General features: G+C 35.1%; 1 protein-coding gene and 1 non-coding gene across 2 annotated transcripts in view; one reads left to right on the forward strand and one right to left on the reverse strand.

Moving 5' to 3' along the window:
* Nucleotides 1-3,369: 3,369 nt before the first annotated feature.
* The window catches only part of Smp_131230 (hypothetical protein), a gene marked incomplete at both ends in the record, with an annotated part of 33,738 nt that continues 15,088 nt past the window's right edge, over nt 3,370-22,019 (reverse strand). The window contains 8 exons of the mRNA XM_018798419.1: nt 3,370-3,405; nt 6,769-6,969; nt 7,423-7,504; nt 10,409-10,589; nt 13,292-13,551; nt 15,652-15,810; nt 17,396-17,538; nt 19,033-19,180. Of these exons, the coding sequence (XP_018653363.1) occupies nt 3,370-3,405; nt 6,769-6,969; nt 7,423-7,504; nt 10,409-10,589; nt 13,292-13,551; nt 15,652-15,810; nt 17,396-17,538; nt 19,033-19,180 (1,210 nt within the window). The remainder of the gene's footprint in view (nt 3,406-6,768; nt 6,970-7,422; nt 7,505-10,408; nt 10,590-13,291; nt 13,552-15,651; nt 15,811-17,395; nt 17,539-19,032; nt 19,181-22,019) is intronic.
* Smp_tRNA_01560_Pseudo_TTG.1.1 lies at nt 11,321-11,387 on the forward strand. Its single transcript has one exon. It is a non-coding gene (tRNA).

Below are 22,019 nucleotides of genomic sequence, written 5' to 3' on the forward strand. Positions count from 1 at the left end.
GGCATATGTACATACTGTGCATATTGCCTCGACATAGCCTAAATTCACAAGCATGGTAAGCAATGATGGATAGTGGCTAACAGTGAAATCCAGGACGCGCGTTTCGTCTTACTTGGGACTCGTCAGCTGGATGTGCCTGCATCTCAGAGTTGATGTTCACTTTGGGACTCTAAATAGTCTAGTTATTCATTAATATAGTTAGATTTCATTGGATTATTAACTTATAGCATTGTCTCTCTGTGGTCTCTGATCACTATCTTCTAGATATTTTGTGAATTTTGTTCAATTTGAAAACGATTGATTTATTTCTAACATCCTTATTGTTGATTGAATTCTGTAGATCGATTCTCAGTGTGACTGGTAGTCTTAAAGACTCAAAATTGATTACATCATGTTGAGATATTATGTGACTGGAGGTAGCTGGAAATAGATTTTGTGATACGTGGCATTTGTCAGTAAGAAATGCCTACAATATTGGTGAGACTGACATTCTCAATGGAGTTCGAATAGGAAATTCCTTTGACAACCTAAATTTTCAACATGGTGAAGACGGTATTGAGTGAATAAGAATAGTTACCACATCGGAAATCAATCAGCAGGATGCAATATACAATAAAAATTAGACAAACATGATGCTGGTCATTACTCATTGATCAATCATTGGTGAACATCTTGACTCTATAATAAGTCCACATCAGACCGGGTAGCTCAGAACTACAGTTCAATGAGCCGAATCTGGGCTATGTGTGTTCGAGTCCCAAAGGAAAGGCTAGTTCGTTGATGTTTGTGAGAACACCTTGCTCTCGAGTAGCAGTTAACATGAAGTCTAGGTCTATGATTTCCTGCCGACTAACGTCAACCAGCTGACATATATACATACATATATACATAATCTGTTGTGACTCAAGTCATAAACATAAGAAATGATAAAACTAGAGTGGTTTACTGCTTCTCTCATTGTCTGTTTCCTTTTCATTCTTTCATGATTTAGACTGCTTTTGACATAAAAAACTATTATTCCACTTTGATTGTCCCATGAGGCTCAGATTAATGTTTAGATCATTCTGTTTTAATGATATTTTATAGAAAATTATTCCTATGAAATACCTTTCACACACTTAGTGCCAAGATCATATGGAATTATTTGCTTAAATCTGAAGAAAAGGACGGATAAACTATCTTCGTATATAATCAGCCAGAATATATGTATAAGTGTTACCTGTCGGTCAGTTAGTCAGTAATATGCAATACATAACCTGGCGTATATGGGCATTGATTCAAGTTCCCACACCACATTAACACATAGAGATAGGATTATCAAAGCAATCACAGAGTAGTTATAAAAGCAATATCAGTAGTAGTTGAACGATTCGGTGTAGAAAAAATATGAAGAGTATATCTCAAAAAGAACTGTTAGCAAAACCATTCAGATACACAAAAATTTAAAAATATTCTAGTGAACCTCGTAAAACCCTCAAAACAATTAAGCTACTTACTGCTACGTTCCATTATATTTATGCATATGCACATAAACTACTTTCAAGTAGTATAAGTGTCTGTAATAAAACAATCAGCCCCTGTTGATTTACGCACAAATTAATAGGAAATGGGTCAGCTGTAGGTCGCACATCTAGTATAACAGTTTTAGACCATTTTGCTTTTCGAATTCAACGGTTAACATATAATAACTCAAGTCACTTCCCAAAATTATCTGATGAGCTTAAAGTCATAGCTGTTATTCAATTCAGCTAAATTAAGTGGACAAATTTCCATTAACCAAGTCAACGACTACACTGATGAGAGTGAATATCAACTTAAAGATTTTAAAAAATCTAGGAAAAATTACTTTTAATCAAACTCAGTGATTGTTAACTTCAGATGGAGATATATTTTAGGACAAGAATAATCGTCATTATTTAGACCGTAGTAACAGTTTATTTGTGGATTGGCAAAGCAAGAGCAGCATATCTACAATTGAAGAACATCTGGAACTCAAAACAATTTTCAATCAACACTAAGATCGGAAGTTTCGATACAAATGTCAAGACAGTTCTACTGTACAGGGTGGAAACCTGGAGAACTACGAAAGCCATCATCCAGAAGATACAAGTGTTTATTAACAGTTGTCTACGCAAGATACTTCGGATCCGTTCGCCAGACACTATCAGCAACAAGCTACTGTGGGAGAGAACAAACCAGATTCCAGTGGAGGAAGAAATCTGAAAGAAGCGATGGAAGTGGATAAGACACACATTGAGGAAATCACCCAATTGCGTCACAAGGCAAGTCCTCACATGGAATCCTGAAGGTCAAAGGAGAAGAAGAAGACCAAAGAACACATTACGCTGAGAAATTGAGACAAACATGAGAAGAATGAACAAAAAATGGATAGAAGTATAAAGGAAGGCCCAGGACAGAGTGGGTTGGAGAATGCTGGTCGTTGGCCTATGCTCCATAGCGGATAACAGGTGTAAGTAAGTAAGTAACAGTTTATTTGTACAACTTGACAAAACAATATAATCATTAAGATATTCTATAAATTATCATTAAAAATAAAACATAGAAGTAATCTATTTACGTGTTTTTTTTCATTTTCATTTTATTATCCTAAAAATATACATTCCATTAGGAGTATATACCATATAAAATGTGTCAAATTAAGAGTAATTGAAGGCAAACTTAAAATAGGTGTTATAACTTGTGACCAAGTGGATGCCCTGTTAACGTATGATGTGATAAAACCGTCAATCACAGAGCAGCGAATTATCGATTGGAACAGTGACACACGGAAAACCATACGAGCAGTCTGGAGTACGTATCGGTCCTGCTTCTGTCCAGCCCAGCCAGTTAAGTCCAGAACAGCCTCTGCGGTATGAATTATTATATTTCAAACATACTGAGTTTATATATCAAACAGACTAACCACATCGTACCAATAAAATAGAAAATATCATGTGTGCAAGATACAGCCAAATGTCGCTGTGAATAAGGGGAACAGTAATCAATAGATTGGGTGTAATTCAGGAATGGTAAATCGTATAAAAATAGTTTATAGCTCAAAATAAAGCTCATGATAAGGGGAATATGAATATGAACAGTTTAGTTATTTAGCAATTATACGATAAAAAATATATTCATAATATTGGTCTATTAATGGATCCCAAAGTTACCCATTCACTATCTTTATCGGACCATAACAATAGGCAAGGAATAAATATAGTGTAAATAGAAAAAAAAAAAGAAAACATTTTTCCCATCATCAGTTAGTAAACTACGACGATTTTTTGCTGATAGATTATTCGTTCCAATACATTGAAATCATTATATTCTTGTGACCCTTTAATCCCAGTAAAGATTCTATTTAACAGATTATTTCTTCTTTAAATTAATTGTTTCATAATTTACCTTATAATTAGAAAAATAGAAAGATGAGACAGTAAGCAAACAATTTGACATATGAAGGAAGAAATTACATTTGTCAAGGTCTTAGTGATAAAAAATTGAAAAGAAAATCAACATTTCAATTGGCAGTGTATCAAGCTTTTCCATTGAAAAAGGACCTTTTAGTTTTTTCATAGTTGAAATCATGAGTCAATTGAAGCTAGACCACCAGGGAAAACCTGGAAGCACTGGACGGCCGTTTCGTCCTATTATGGGACTCCTCAGCAGTGCGCATTCAAAGCCCCGTACTCTCGAGATTCGAACCAAGGACCTACCAATCTCGCGCCAGAGCACTTAACCGATAGACCACTGAGCCGGTTGGCATCCAACGGTGTTATTGTCTAACTCCAACCAATCCACGAAATTTGATCAACTGTGGTTGAACTCCACTGATAACTGCTTCCCATTAGAACTCCAGGACATGTATCTTGAAGTCAGTCTTGAAGTCAATTATGAAAATACTGAAATCTCCACAAAACCCTATCTGAACTTTTAGTAGAAAGTTGAGTCACATATTGATAGGTAAATGATAATTAGAAATAAAACAACGATTGATGACTCAATATATAACTTATAGTTGAGTCTATATGAAAATATCTTAAAACAACTGTTTGATAAATACCTTTCAAAATTATACTAATTTCCCAATGAATACTTAACCAGGATTCATATTTTCGTTTTTCGTTACTGCTCTTTTTAACAAATAAGTGTATTGTTATTATTTAAGTTCCTTAGTCAGAATAATTCAAGTAAAAATTCAAGCTTGAAAATAATAAGTCTAAAAGAAACTTGGCAATAATATTTTATTCTATCGGTTAAGGGCTTCGGCTCGAGACTGGTAGGTCCTGGGTTCGAATCTCGCGAGAGCGGTTTCGTGGATGTGCACTGCTGAGGAGTCCCATAATAGGACGAGTTGGCCGTCCAGTGCTTCCAGGTTTTCCATGGTGGTCTAGCTTCAATTGACTCACGCTTTCAACTATGATAAATACTAAATCTCCACAAAACCCCTTCTGATAATTAATAATATTTTAGTAAATGAAAACAAAATCGACATCATACAATTTTATCTTAAATGTTACAGGGTCAATCAATGTCTTCAGTCCGTTGGGTGACTATTAATAGAATGTCATTTGAAAAGACTATACGTATTTATTTTTTCTTCGGTGTAAACTTTTTCCGCCATAGAACAAGGATTTGGCCTCAAAAAGATTATAAACCTATTTCACTCTCCATATGATACAAAATGTATACCTTTTACATTTCGTGATCACTCTTTCAATGAAAATCTTGGACAAACAGCATCGCAAATGTTCGATACAGCCTTTCTTCAACATAAAAACTCAACGAATTAACTATAGCTTTCAATAATAGATTCTAAGCCTTACAGGATCTACTGAAATAATAAGAAACTTCTATGAAGGACAGGTGGAAATGGAACAAAGAAGCATTAACTTCAACGTGTTGGGACATGCTGGACCGCGTCAAGCATCATCACGTACGATAGATCTCCATTGAGACCATGGACAGGATTCAAGAAAGGAAGAACAAGAAAACAGCAATTAAAAACAGTCGAACCAGAATAAAGAAAGTCAAAGCACAAACTGAATACATAGAAGCAAAGAAGCAAGCGAAGAAGTGCATTAGAGCTGACAAGCAGAAATACGTGGAAGACCTAGCAACGACAGCAGAAAAAGCTACAACAGAAGGAAATATGAAACAACTATATGATACAACCAAGAAACTAGCAGGGATATATAGTAAACCGGAGGGACCAATCAAGGACAAAGAAGGAAAGACAGCCACAGACATTCAAGAACAGCGGAAAAGATGGGCAGAATACTTCGAGGAACTGCTATATAGACCAGCCCCATTGAATTCACTGGACATCGAAGCAGCACCTACAGACCTTCCAATAGATGTCACTCCACAAATGATCGAAGAAATCAGCATGGTCATCAGACAAATCAAGAATAGTAAAGCAGCAACACCTAATAATATACCAGCTGAAGTACTGAAGTCAGACACAGAAGTAACTGCAAACATGCTTCACCTTCTATTTAGGAAGATATGTGAGAAGGAACAAGTGCCGATGGACTGGAAAAAAGGAAACCTCATGAAGATAGCAAAGGAAGGAGATCTGAACAAATGTGAGGACTACAAAAGCATCACCTTTCTGTCAGTACCATGAAAAGTTTTCAACAGTGTTGCTGAACCAGATGAAAAACTCAGTAGAAGCTCAACTTCAAGATCAACAGGCACAGACCAAATCGTAACACTACAGATCATCGTTACACCATCAGTTAAGTGGAACTCTTCACTATGCATCAGCTCAGGATGATTTTGATGGAGTTTTGTTCTCTGAGCTAGATGGTTTGGTTGTGGAGCTTTCTTCGTCCTTCTGAAGAACATCAGGTCAGTCAACAATAAACAAGCACATTGAAATCAATTCAATTTATCAATTAATCAGGAAAATTATGCAGAAACATAGGAACAAAAATCAAACCAATGGGAGAAACAACCAAAACAAAGAAATAAACAATGACAGATTTAAGGTCAGCAAGAACCAATCAACATCGAGGTGCACAGGACAAACTGTGAACCACATGTGGAGAAATTCAAACACTTCACTTCTATCCGAAGTTTATGCTGATAATATCGTTCAGAAGGACAATGAAAGCTCCATGACCAAACCATCCAGCTCAGATAACAAAACTCCACCAAAAACTATCAAAGTTCACTGAGATCACGAACCAAACTAAGTCAGAAAACTATGGAAAATCTGAAAGCACTAAACAACTGTGTTGTTCCCTTTACTGATAATCATCATGTGCTCAAGAGTGATGAGTTTCTAATTTCTAATTAGAAGCCTTGACCATTAGAATTCAATGATATCGGGTATGAGACAGACATCCACCACAAACAATAAAAAACGGTCGCGCAATAACGTGAATTGATTGAAGTTAGACATTCACACCGTAGCTCAGAGAATAAAACTCCATCAAAATAAATATTAGTTCTCATTTTCAAGTGAGATACATTTGTTAATAAATTGTGAAAGATTATTTAATCAATTGATTTCATAATATTCATAAGTGTAAAAGCTAACACCATTGAATGCCGGCCAGCTCAGTGATCTATCGGTCCTGGGTTTGAATCTCGCGAGCCAAGATCGTGGATGTGCACTGCTGAACAGTCCCACAATAAAACGAGACGGTCGTCCAGTGCTTCCAGGTGGTCTAGCTTCAATTGAATCATGATCTCAACTATATCAAAATAACTAAAATCTATACAAAACCCCCTTCCGGTAAAAACTAATTATTAACTTACAATAAGATTTGGTAATTGAATACAATTTAAATTTATATTTTGTTCATTTTCTTGTATCCAATTATTATTTATATGTAGTTTTGATGTTGTCAACATGGATTGTACTATATCAGTTGAAATCAACTTCATATTTATTGAAGGACTTGAATTAGGTCGTCTTTTATTTAATGTTTCAATGGATTTATCATAATGATAATTATCCTTATTGATCATTGTATCTAAGTCATTTATTGTTTCATTACATGGTTGATAATTTAAATGAAGATTAGTATAAGTATCTTTTAAAGATTCAATATTATTTTTATTATGATTATTAAATTGACCTCTTTTTAAATGATGAATTTGTTTTAATAAATAATATTTAAATTGATTAATATCATTAGATGATTGATATAAATATTGTTTGGTTAATAATTTTGAATAATCAATAATATTAGTACTTTTATTATTATTATTATTGATACTACTATTAGTAGTACTAGTAGTAGTAGTATTATTATTACTACTGATATTACTATTATTAGTAGCACTAGTAGTAGTAGTCATAGTGTTGTCATTTGTCATCTTTATTTGTGTTCTTTGATGTTTGATAGGTGAAATATTTTGTTTAATTGAATGATTTAATAAATTATTATTATGATTATTACATAATACTTGTAGATTGTTCAATTGTTCATGTTCTTTTTGTTTTAATGCTTTTGTAACTGCAAATGCTGATTTAGGACGTTTTATAACACTTAGTATAAATGAAGAAGAAAAAAAGAGCAAAATTTATATATCAGAAGGGGTTTTGTGAAGATTTCAGTATTTTCATGGTTGAAATCATAAGTCAATTGAAGCTAGACTACCATGGAATACCTGGAAGCACTGGACGGCCGTTTCGTCCTATTATGGGACTCCTCAGCAGTGCGCATTTATATATGATAAAATATAGTTATATAAATATTATTAGATTAAATTAACAAAATTATACTAATGGATTACGTCCTGGGTAAAGGAATCTCCAGGACAGAACTCTATGGAGAATCCTATTGAGTGACCTATACTCCTCCATAAAGGTAGTAACAGGCTGAAGTGAACTGCGAAACAAGAAGCCTGAACAAACTACGGAAGCTATTTTTGGGGACGTTATTTCATTTAATTCAAAAGCTTGTAAAACTGTAACTTTTGCTTTTGCCCCTAGTCTATTCTACAGATCATGAGCTTTCGTTTGATGTATGATTCACTGACATAGCATTTTCTGTTCCAAAGCTATTGTAATTTAGACGTAACCTTTTGTACTCTATTTTCTACTCTAATCCCCCGTTTTGGACATAATTGTATTTTCCTAATTATTGTATGTTGTGGTCAGGTTATTCATCTATTTATTCATGTATCTTTTGACACTAATCTGAGTTCGGAATTCGGGTACCAGATCGGATTTGGAATAAAGCGAGTAGTGTTCCAGTTGTCTTGTCTTCTCCCTCTCTCGCGTGCTTGTCAGCCAATCAGGGATAGAATAATTTTCGTTTCTTTACCCCCGCTTGGAATTCACGCATACTAGCCTCAAGGTTAAGCTAGTCAGCCTATCGCGTCAAGGTCTTAATCTACATTAGACAAGTTACACTCGGCACGAAAGTGGATAGACAGATTCAAGGACGTAACACAGGCTTAAGTAAATAATCATCCAAAAAGTAATATATAGTTTTGTTATTCTTGTTCAACACAAAGTTGTCAAATAGATTTCGGGTCAAATGAAAAATGTACTAATTTAATTTATATATGATGAATAATACAATTCAATTATCAAATCTGAATATGCTTAGCAAGTTTCATGTTATGCATTTTGTTTATAAACTAATAATATAATCCGAATACCCGAGAAAAAAAGTTTAAACCAAGAACTGATCTAACATTTTAATGTGCATACACGTAAATTAAAACGACTTTTTTTTATAGATCTACTTAAGATACTTAATACGAAAGTTGGATTATTCCTACCAGACATTCCTTTCATTTACATCTAACATTGATACCATTCCTTTTGAGATTGGCCCTCTTAATATATATCAAACTACTATCATTTCAAAATCCATGAAAATAGCAAATATAACATTGTAAGCAAAGATAGATAGTGGCTAGTAGTGGAATCCAGAACGCGTGTTTCGTCCTATTTGGGATGGGAAGATTCAAACAAACAATACTAAATGAATTTAAACTTCACCCCATCGCACAAGCAGGTGGCTATCAGGACTCAGTGGCCGAGTGGATAGTGTGATGGCGTTTGAAGCGAAATGCACTGGGTTCGAGTCCCACAGTGAACATCAACTCTCAGATGCAGGCACATCCAGTTGACGAGTCACAGATAGGACGAAACGCGTGTCAAACTGGATTCCGTTGCTAGCCACTATCCATCTTTGCTTACCAGGCTTGTGAATTAAGGCTATATTGAGGCAATACGCACAGTATGCACATATGCCAATTAGAGACTGACCAGTTGCAGTCCTAAACATCAATGAGAAGATTCAAACAAACAATACTAAATGAAGCAAATATAACAGTTTAACCTCACGTGGTATTGTTTACTTGAATCTTTGCATTGATGTTCAGAACTGCAATTGGTCAGTCTCATGTTGGCACATATGAATCCTGTGCAGATTGCCTCAATATTGCCTTAAATCACAAACATTACAAACAAAGATGGATGATGACTAACAGTGGAATCCGAGACACGCGTCTCATCATACAGGGTCCGAATCCCAGAGTGGACATCAACTTCGAAATGCAGATACGTCCGATCGGCGAATTCCAAAATGAATGAAATGCGTTTCCTGTATTTCACTGCTAGCCACCATCTATCTCTGTTTATAATATTTTAATATTGTTAATAGCTAGTAAGAAACTTCCTTTGATATTCATCATTAAAATCAATATCTTTTATGTTAGAAATATTACCTAAAATCTACTGCCCGATATATTTCTTAAAATACACAATTTATTTATTATTTATTTATTTAAACACATAAATATTGATACAAGGAAGCACCAGATAAATATGCGCCTCACAAATCTCATTTGATTCGTGTAAGGGCTGTGATACTGCCCAGGTGCCCAGATTGAAGCAGATGGTTTTCTTAGGGGACCACACCCCGAGCCTTTGACCTGAAGGTCTAGTCCACAAGGCAGTGAAGCATCGTAAGGAGATTCAGTCCCATGGTAGCCGGTGACCAGCGATTGGTTCATACACCATTTCTTCCCTCAGGATACTGGAGCTAGGCCATGTGCACCATTGGTTTGGAATCAGGGTTTTCCAACTCCTCTAGGTGGACGCGCCGTGTCCACCAACCCGGTTAAAGCGCCAGACATTCTCTTTTCGTCCTCTCAATTTCGTAAACAACAGTAAAACCACGAGAAGGCAGTGAATAGGACTTCCCTGACAGAGGCTATATATTCGCGTGGCCATGTGAGAGCATTTGGAGAGGGAGAGCTGACTCTCCCCACTCTCGGCCATACCAGGGCATTTGGGGGCAAAAATTAATTCACTAGAAATCTTGTAAACAATGTAGAGTTTAAGTTTAACATACCAATCAAGAAATTACTCATCTTAACTGTTAACAATATTTTTATACTAAAAGTCAATCAAAAAGAAATCAAATCAAACCTGTGCTTCACAGCACATGTTCCCGGTATCGGTGGTGATATTAAAAATTCAAATTCAAAAGATTTCTTTTTATTATTTCGTAATGAGTGATTGGATCGATTAGAATTTGATTGAATCGATGATGCTGATGATATTCTACTTATTCCACTTGATTTTGAATGTTCACTTAAAGATCGACAAGCTGAAATGTTTGTACAGAAACATATACAAAGGAACAAATGAAAACTCGAACTGGTAAAATGATTTATTCATAACGTTAATATACATAATCAAAGATTGTGTAGCTTAGTCATAACTTGATTTATCAGTGATCCTTTTATTAACAGCCCGAATGCATTTCAGTAAATAAAATCTAAAAGACATGTTCCCACGTATCACGGGCATCATACGGTATCCAAAAAAACTGGACATTTATTTTGGATTACTACTCACTATTTAAATAATATGATAGGATTCCATTCTAATTTAGTTCATTGTTATACTAAATGTCAGTTGCTGAGGAAAGTTGCCCAAGAAATTAGTTTCTAGTGTTTAGAACAACTCCATTTGTTAATTACATGGTAGTATTTTCTCAATCACACTTTAAGAGTTTCCTACTATCAAGCAAAATATTTTTACTTCCATCTATGTAATCAGATTGATTTTAACTCTATTAGAATGAAACAGTAAAATAATAATGTTCCTTTTTAAAAAAAAAACCTGAACTTAAGTTTTACAATTAATGGCATTCTTCAACAAACCATATCTGCAATGCTGAAGTGAATGATAACACCCTTGGAATTCGAGTCACAATCATTCATCTTTACGATTAGAGATGCTGGTGACAATATATTAGGAGTTTAAATTCAACTTAGTATTGTTTGTTTGAATCTTGCCATCGATGTGTTAGGACTGCAAGTGGCTATCAGGACTCAGTGGCCGAGTGGATAACGCAATGGCGTTTGAAGCGAGAGGTACTGTGTTCGAGTCCCGCAGTGAACATCAACTCTGAGATGCATATATATCCAGCTGACGAGTCCCCAATTGGACGAAACGCGCGTCCTGGATTTCACTGCTAGCCACTATCCATCTTTGCTTACCATATTAAGAGTTTGTTTAATAGAATTCGAACTCGTCAATAACCAAATAAGCTTATCGTTAGTTTGAGTGTAGAGTCAAGATGAAAAAAATGAATATTGACTGCTGATAACAATCATATTGGGTCGTGATAACTACTTCCGGCACTTATCATCATTAGAAGATATTTTCTCGAAGGTTGTACACATGACCTTCACTCCAAGCACTTATATCGTCTGATGATGTAGGAATTAATAGTAAGTACATTTATTAAAGCAAAACTTTAAAGCGTACTTTCAAATTCTATAATCTTATTACGGTTTTTCTGATTTAAGTTAAACTACCATGATTTGAATATTCAGTTTACTTGGGTTTAGTTAGAAAAGAACACAAACATATACGGTTTTGTCAATGGTCACTCATCTACATAATCTATTCAATACTAATACTAAAAATCTGTTTCATCATGAATCATCTTATAATCGAAAAGATAATTTCTGAATAGTTTATCTTGTCACTAATATAAAGTATGAGAGGATAAATTAAGGTAACACATTTTAAACAATCTGGTTAGCGTTTTTTTGGCGAGTTGGTTTTCTACGGGATGGAGTCGCCAACCCCATGCCCAATCCTCCTCCTTTACCCGGGCTTGGGACCGGCAGTAGCCCCTGGAGGAGCTACAGGCGAGAAAGACATGAGAAGTATGAACAAAAACTGGATGGAACTAAAAAAGAAGACCCAGGACAGAGTTGGTTGGAGAATGGTGGTCGGCGGCTTATGCTCCATTGGGAGTAACAGGCGTAAGTAAGTAATTTTAAACAAACTAACCAAAGCAGAGATGGATAGTAGCTAGTAGGGGAATCCAGAAGGCGCGTTTGAAGCGAGGGTACTGGGTTCGAGTCCCACAGTGAACATCAACTCTCAGATGCAGGCACATCCGGCTGACGAGTCACAGATAGGGCGAAACGCGTGCCAAACTGGATTCCACTGTTAGTCACTATCCATCTCTGCTTACCATGCTTGTGAATTAAGGCTATATCGAGGCAATACGCACAGTATGCACATATGCCAATTAGAGACTGACCAGTTGCAGTCTTAACACATCAATGGGAAGATTCAAACAAACAATACTAATTGAATCTAACCAAAGTTTTAAGATAAATTTCCAGGGTTTTTAATAGCAGAAATTACTTTTACGGCAGCACATACAACAGTAATCAAAATGAACTTACATAAACAATTGAAATAACTAGCTGAAAGGAATTTAGAAATTGGTGTCATCTAATGCTAACTTGTAGATTTAAAAGTTATGAGCTTACTACAAGATTTGAATGTCTTGAGTTTAAACCCTTATGGGTTCTTCGGTGTATACAACTGAGTGAAACAAATATCTAGTGTCCTTCAAGTTTCCAGTGTTTGTTCATATAAAGTTAGTTCATGGTATGAACTGTTTAGCGTTTTTTTACCAGGTGGTTTTCGGCGAGATAGGGTTGCTACTCCCATCCCCAGCCCTCCTTCTTTATCCAGGCTTGAGACTGACAATAACACTAGAAGGGCTACAGGCACAGTTGATTGGAGAATCCTATCAGGCGGCCTATGCTCCACGAGGAGTAAAAGGCGTGAGTAAGTAAGTAAGTCATGGTATATATTATCGTCATTGTGAACTACCTAGAAACTGAAAAATACTAAGTATTTGACTTGTCATAATGCCTGTACTTCAACAATGAGAGTCAAGTTGTTTTTGTTATTTATCTCAGATTAGAATGAAAAAAATCACTCGTAAGCAAAACTGCATAGACTGTAAGAAAAAAAAGCTTTTGTACAAACCTGATCTATGCCTTACACCTATCATATTTGATCGTTTAAAAAATCTTGGATCTGCTGAATTCATTAAACATGATCTAATATATCTTGATTCAGCATAACTAGGCTTAGAATGTAATGAATTAATATTCTGTTGATTTGATTTATTCTTCATTGATTTAAGCCAAAATTCTTCTGCTTTATCTTCAACTGATTCATGATATTCCCATTTTATAGTATCAAAATTTAAAGCTAATATATTATGTTGTGTATTAACAATTAATCTATAATAAAGAAAATTAAATTATATTGAAACAACAAAACATGGTAAATAATCTACTGATAATTGAATAACAATTCAAAGTGCTCCGGCGAGAGACTGGTAGGTCCTGGGTTCGAATCTCGCAAGTGCTGGATCGTGGATGAGGAGTCTCATAGTAAGACGAAACGGCCATCCAGTGCTTCCAGGTATTCCATGGTGGTCTAGCTTCAATTGACTCATGATTTAAACTATGAAAAATTCAAATATAATTCATTTTTATATTGGTTGTTTGAATCTTTGCACTGATGTTCAGGACTGCAATTGGTCAGTCTCTCATTGACATATGTGCATACTGTACGGATTGCCTCAATATTGCCTTAAATCAAAAGCATTATAAGCAAAGATGGATGATGACTAGCAATGGAATCCGGGACACGTGTCTCGTCATAAATGGTCTGAATCCCGGAGTGAACATCAGCTTCGAGATACAGATACGTCCGATTGGTGAGTTTCAAAATGTATGAACGCGTTTGCTGTATTCCACTGCTAGCCACCATCCATTTCTGATTAAAATTCAAAGACAAGTTTGTTTAAGTAATTGAAAGTCATGTACATGGTAGTCTTTATGTTATGCCATTATGTTTTGAGTGATTATAAAGCTGAAAAAAATGTTTACTTAAGGCTTCTTACATGAGAGAGAATTCAATCGCCCAGTATCCTACATCATCGATATTCGCTAATTCATTCATTAAATGATTGATATGAATATTCAACGATGTAATCCTTAAGTAAAACTGCTGGATTGTTTGACAAGATTATGTACTAACATGAGCAAAAGTAGAATATGTATTCTATATACCTATAAACCACTTTTTAAGAGTGACAATCACTAAAAAACAAAGAAGGCTTAAGAGATCGTATGATGCTGCTATCAAAAAGCTAAACCTTATCATTTGACTAATGACTGCCTTTGTGTCCAGAGAAATCGTTATGACTTATAACTGACAACATCTGGGTGAATAAGTTCATTTTATGTCTTTAGTGGAATTTCATAAAAATGAATAATTATACATGGTTGTAACAGGTGGTGTCCGAAATCTGATACTTATACTCGATATGCTACACGATAACTTCTTAACTGACTACTTGAGCGAGAACACAAGAGTGACCGAGAAGGCTTGTTGGGCTACAGAATGAAACATACTAATACTCATTCACATATATACTACTCTATCCTTAGGAAATTGACCCATTGACCCCAATGAAATGTACTTGACATTTAGGTCACTTCCGACCGCCATCGATTGACCTTCTCATTAGGCTACTAATGGCCGACTTTCCACATCACAAATCAGTGTGTTTTCAATTAATGTACAATCTACGCGTAATCCATTTCATTTTTTGATATTCTACTTAATCTGTACTATTTTAAAGTTCTTCATCATGGATTAATGCCATATTATGGTAAATTTCATAAACGTTCCAGTGAATTACTGATTTCAAATAATCTACCAGATTGAATATGTTTTCATTATTAGTAAAAAGCAGAATTATAGTCTATATAGAATTCTATGTCTATAGTTAATCCCTATAACATAACGATCAAAGATCATGATAATATTAACTGTTACGCTCTAAATATCCTTGTCAACAATATCTATATAGGAAACTAACGTAATGAAAACTTAATAAGATAGTCCTAGTTGGAGTTGTTTTTTCAAAAGTACATTATTTATTGTGTTTAAAAAACATCTAGATTCCAGTGGAGGAAGAAATCAGCAAGAAGCGCTTTAAGTGGATAGGACACACATTGAGGAAATCACCTAATTGTGTCACAAGACAAGCCCTCACATGAAATCCTGAAGGTCAAAGGAGAAGAGGAAGACCAAAGAACACATTACGCCGAGAAATGGAGACAGACATGAGAAGAATGAACAAAAAATGGATAGAACTAGAAATGAAGGTGCAGGACAGAGTGGGTTGTAGAATGTTGGTCGGTGGCCTATGCTCCATTGGGAGTAACAGGCGAAAGTAAGTAAGTAATCGTTTTGTATCAATGTAAGAACTTTCACTGTACATGAAAGATTCAATAAATGTTAACATAAACTAAAAAACAGCATACCGATTTTCCAATGGCATAATGCTTATAATTGGATCATGACGATAGTTTCCCGGCAAGATTCTTTGACAATGTTGAGTTAACAAATTCCACACACGTATACGACCATCTGAACAACCAGTTATAATTCTTAAGTCGATCAATTCAACACATAACACTTCACTAGATAAAAGAGCAAAGTTATTAGTGTTCACTTAGGATAATGATTAACAATTTATTCCATAATGCATCAATTGACTGTATACTTTAACTTTCCTTACTCTTTGAATTCCCTTTATCAATATGCATATCGTAGTTAGCAAACTATTTAAGTGTGAATTTCGTATTGAATAATTAAAAAATTTCTTGCTAATCAGCCACTGATTAGTAAAATGTAGTTGAAATATTTCATGTAACACATATTTCCAAGTGATTGAATACAGTGATCTCGAGTGCTGTTAGAGGTATGAGGGCAGTTATCACTTCCCGATTGCCCACACCGTGGAAGGGTATTTCTTGAGGGACCTGAAAAGGAAATTGGGTTAGAGGTGGTCATAATGACCTGCCCAAGGGACAATTGCTTGAGGTCGGTCACACACGACCTTTTTGTGGGCAGTTTTTGTGTTAGCTCTATTCTTTAAAGGACCTTACCGCCGGAGACGGATATCCGTGGGATAAGGTGAGGTGTGCATTTTTGGGGTCCACCTTTTCTAACCCCACCACTCCTTGTAGGAAGGCAGCATCGCTGTTATGCTGGTTGTCTGAAGGGAACATCTTACTTCCGCCACACCTCTGTACGGTCAGCAGTACAACTTCGCCTTCGGACCTTGGGTTTGCTGCTTTTAGCCTTACCGCTCTTCAACCGACCTGTCTGGCATGGTAGGACCTTGAAGAACGATTGTTTCAGCCAGTATAGCTCGATTGGTTCATCACGATAGGCAAGCCCGACCACCACATCAAGGTAGCAGCAACGGTCGGGACACATATTTCCAGGTAAATCAGTACTGACAACTTAGACTATGATAATAGACAACGTAAATTCAAACCATACAGTAAAATATGATTTTCCTTTAGATCACAAATACATACTTTGTTGAAAAGATTAATCAACATGAAACTTATATATTATATGTCACTTAAAAATCAACTGAGTTAATCTAAAACAAACCTTTAATTAAATTTCAAAAGTAATGTTTCACTATAAACTCCCTCCAAGAATTGAATATCGTGGTTTCTATCGAAATTCTAATCCTGGATGAATCAGCTGTCAAGTTCTTCATGACTTTCGAAAATTTTCAACTTAATCTTATTTCGTAATGACATCTACCAATACGCTGTTGAACTAAGTTAGTATCTGTTACCAACTTTTCATGTAATGAATCTACACCTTACTAGCTATTATTGAATGCGACTGATATCATGTACCAATCTAAGTTAAACATCCATTGAAAACCAAGTAGGACGTCTTAACAGTGCTTATTCACAATTCCACCTCACGAGGTCGAACCCAATACCTTTAGTCTCATGCACCAATCCCTAATACTTACTCGACACGCTTTAACTTCACTGGGCACAGCTTCTTATTAGATTATTGAAGATCATTGGTATCATGAATCAACATGATTTTCAATGGATATCTAACTGAATTTTGTTTGGGATATTAATAGGATTCATTCCTTTTAATAGAAAGAAAGGAACTTGATTCGATCACAGTGAAGAATTAGAAAACTTAAATAAAATAGCACCCTAATTGTTACAATCCACTTACCCAGTATGCACCAATGTTCCTATACACTCAGAGAATTCTCCAATTATAGACCATATTTTCACAGATTTATCTTTAGACGATGTGACTAAATGATAATTGTCAAACCGTAACGCTGTAATAACATCAGTATGACCAGTTAGTACCTGTTATAATAATGATGTTACCAAAACAGTATTTAATTGTGTATCATCAAAAAAAAGGTTTTTCATTATCTTTTTTTGCTTATTATTCAAGTTCTTAACACTTTATTCTTTCAGTACAATACATATAGATCAACGTAGAATATTATTCTAATGTTTTCAAATTCGAATTCACGAGTCGGTCTGAGCTAGACAACCATTCAAAACCTGAAAGCACTGGAAAGCCATTTCATCTTAGTATGGGACTCCTCAGCGGTGCGCATCCATGATCCCACACGTGAGACTTGAACCTAGGACCTTCGGTTCCGCGCGCGAACGCTTAAACCTCTAGACCACTGAGCCAATATCTAACAGTGTTAATGACTAAATTCAATCGATCCATGATCTTTCCCAACCCTTCATCCATTATCTGATGTGGACAACTCTCTCACATTTGTGGGGGTTATCTCTTCATATAAAATGTAGATTTGACTAGTTTAAATCAGTATAATTGTTTGGTAGTGAAAGTAAAGTATGATTAGTCGTTGAGTGTGGACAAATAACCACTTAGCCTACTGACTATTAAATATATGATTTCCTTCCCTCTCATTGATTTCTACCCCGGACCAAATGAATGTAACTGCTTGTAATTGTATTGAATAAGGTATTGTCTAGTATTAATCTGATTCTTTGTTTTGGGTCGTGAATCCTAGTCTTGATATCACGTGATTAGTCTTATTAACGAATTAACGTAATATCGAAGTATACCTGAGAGTGAGAAAAATATTTCAAACCATCCGTTATATCAGTGATTATCTGTGGTTAATTTCCTGGTTTACAATGTAAAACTTTACTTACAACCTTTAGTATAATTATTTGTGTATTAAGTTAATTATCGTGGTATTATTAACTGGAGAACCATTTAAAACTAGACGGTAATCTGGTATGAAGATAATGAATAAAACCAAAGTAATGTATTCATTAAATTCACTTGATATTGTTTACTTGAATATTCCCACTGATATTTATGACTGCAATTGACATATGTGCATACTGTATGGATTGCCTCGATATAACCTTAATTCGCAAGCATTATAGGCAAAGATGGATAGTGGCTAGCAGTGGAATCCATGACGTGCGTTTCATCCTATTTATGACTCGTCAGCTGGATATACCTACATCTCAGAGTTGATGTTCACTCTGGAACTCGAACCTAGTATCATTCGCTTCAAGCACCATCGCATTATCCACTAAACTACTGAGTCCCGATAGCTACTTGCAGGTACATCCAGATGATTAGTCCCAAATAGTACGGAACGCGCGTCTTAGATTCCACTGCTAGCCACTATCCATCTTTACTTATAATGAACTCATCTTTCATTCCATCATTATAGTTTCAACAATAGAATATCATTATTGTTACAGTTTATATAGTAATCAGTTATATTTTCGAAAGCTAATGACTAACTAATTTTATGAATATGATTGCAAACATTCATAATTTTAAATAATATTAACCTTTATTAAAATTGGTTTTTTATTGCCAATTCTCCATACATTTATACGTCCACTATGTTCACCAGTTGTACAGATGTATCCTCTTAAACCTACTGATGTGATTGGAGTTGAATGTTTCATAATCCATAATGGTTTATGTTCATCTAATCTCCAAACTTAAAAATAAAATATTTCACAAGTATAAGAAATAATTCAATTAACAAAAATCTACTAAAGTAGTATATCAAATCATTATTATTTATTTATTTATTTATTTAAACATATAAATATTGGTACCAAGGGGAACCAGATATATATGCGCCACACAAATCTCATTTGATTTGTGTGAGGGGCTGGATACTAACTGGCTGCCCAGAACGAAGCAGGTGGTTTTCTTAGGGGGCCACACCTAAAGTCTTTGACCTAAAGATCTGATCCACAAGGCAGTGGAGCATCGTGAGGAGTCCCATGGTATCCGTTGACCAACGATTGATTCATACGCCATTTGTTCCCTCAGGATACTGGGGCTAAGCCATGTATACCATTGGTTTGGAATGAGAGTTTTCCAACTCCCCTAGTTGGACCCTCCGTGTCCATCAACCCGGTTAGAGCGCCGGATATTCGCTTTCCATCCTCTCACTTTCGTGAACAACATCCCGCCACGAGAAGGCAGTGAGTAGGACTTCCCTAGCAGAGGCTGTATACACGTGGTCATGTGATAGCATTTCGAGAGGGAGAGCGGACTCTCCCCACTCTCGGTCGTACCAGGGCGTTTGGGGGCATATCAAATCAAATCAATCAATCAATGGATTATTATTAAAATAATACTGAATAAAAGTACAATATTTTATGCTGGAAGATAACTATGCGCGATAACGAAATGATGCTTTTCTACTTTAAAGAAATCTAAATACCTGGAAAAAAATTTAACTGAACTAAATCATCTTTGACCTTTAAAATATTGTACTATAAGAGTAAACATAAAAAGGTGTTTTATCCTGTCAATCGTTAGATGAAAATCATTATTGCTAATTATGAGCAGAGATGGATGGTAGTTAGCAGTAGAATCCAGGACGCGTGTTTCGTCCTATTTCTGCATTCAAGAGGTAATATTTATTTCAGGACTATTATTCAACATAAAATCAGTTTTCGATGTTCAATTAATTGGCACCTGCTCATCTTTACCACCTCACTTATATCAAGCTGTATATGTTTTTCCGTGATTTCTGATCAGTAAACTTGTGTTTTGTCTACTTAGATGAAACCTAATAATATCAGTCGATCAATTCAAACTCACTTTTGTGATAAATCTGAAACTTGAACGTTCAGTGACAACTTCCTAGTCGTTTCCCAGTTATTTATTCACCTGTGGACCATCACATCGATTACTCACTAAAAATTTCTACCCTATCTTGTTCAGTGACAGAAACATGAAGCTCAAACAACAAGTGAAAATAACAACTACAATAATGCAAGAAGACCTTGTTTATGAACTTTGAGTTTATAGGTGGTACTGTAGTGAATAAGAACACGGGTGGGGACAATCGAATGTATTGGGGCACAAATTACAGAATATCTCACTAAATTCTGATAACCATAGAGTAAACAGTTAATTTGCAAAATAACAATCAATTGTCTCAATCTTAACTGTTCGTTCTGCAAATATCAGTCCGTATTCTCTGATTTCATTGTTCATGCATTTTCGTACTGATTGCGCTTCATTCCTTTTCTTTCCTTATCGATCATCTGCCAAAATACATTCTATGTCTGACCATCACCATATACTACTTATATGGACATAAGTAGACCGCACCACAGTACCATAGCAAATATTCAAAACCCATTAATGAAATCACTAAAAAAAACTATTTACTCTCCAAAGCATTATCTTGTATATTTGTTGAATGGTGAATGTAAAACGACAAACACTTCGTTAACTTTGGTCATGAAGAAGCAGCTTTTAAAATCATCTATTTAGTTAAATAATCTGACTTAAAGAGAATACCTATCCGAAATCATTTTTTTAAGATTGATTTAAGATTTATGCTGAGGAGTCTCACAATAGGACGAAACGGCCGTCCAGTACTTCCAGGTTTTCCCTGGTAGTATAGGTTCAATTGACTCATGATCTCAACTATATATAAAATTTATTTTTATACTTTTAAACTCTTATGAAAGAATAAACAAATATATAATGAAAGCGTGAGTTAATTGAAGCTAGATCACCATGGAAAACCTGGAAGCACTGGATGGCCGTTTCGCGAAGTGCTTCCAGATTTTCCATGGTAGTCTAACTTCAATTGACTCACGCTTTCAACTATGAAAATACTAAATCTCCATGAAAAAAACCCTTCTGATAAAAATATATAATGTTATTATTCAAAGATTTATTAATTGTATATATAAATGAATTCAACTTACTACAACATGTACAATCAACTGAACCACTTACAAATAGATAGGTAGCTTTAAATTCATCTTTGTTCACATCATTACTTATATTATTATTTCTGTCATGTGAATAATGATAAGATGAATGTGGTCGGTTTTCAGATGTGATATTATATTTTGGCCATAATTTCGTTTGATCTAACCAAATACAAAGTACAGTATCTGTATGACCATGAAATATTCGAATACATTTGGATCGACTATTTCTAAAACTTAATTTATTTGTTGGTTGGTTTAAACAATGTTGATGATTATTAGTATTATCAGATAGATTCCATAAACGTATACTTGTATCATAACTACCAGATAATAAAATTTGAAGTTTAACATCTAACCATAATGTTTTTATACTTCCAGCATGTCCAATTAACCAAACACGATTTAAATGTGCCCTATATTCAATAGAAATAATAAGATTGATTTTATAGTTTTAAAGAAGAAAGATAAAATTGAATAGTTGAAAACGTGAGTCAATTGAAGCTAGACCACCAGGGAAAACCTGGAAGCATTGGACGGCCGTTTCGTCCTGTTGTAGGACTCCTAAACGGTGCGCATCC

This window comes from Schistosoma mansoni, chromosome 6, assembly GCF_000237925.1.
Source record: "Schistosoma mansoni strain Puerto Rico chromosome 6, complete genome".
NCBI lineage: Eukaryota > Metazoa > Platyhelminthes > Trematoda > Strigeidida > Schistosomatidae > Schistosoma > Schistosoma mansoni.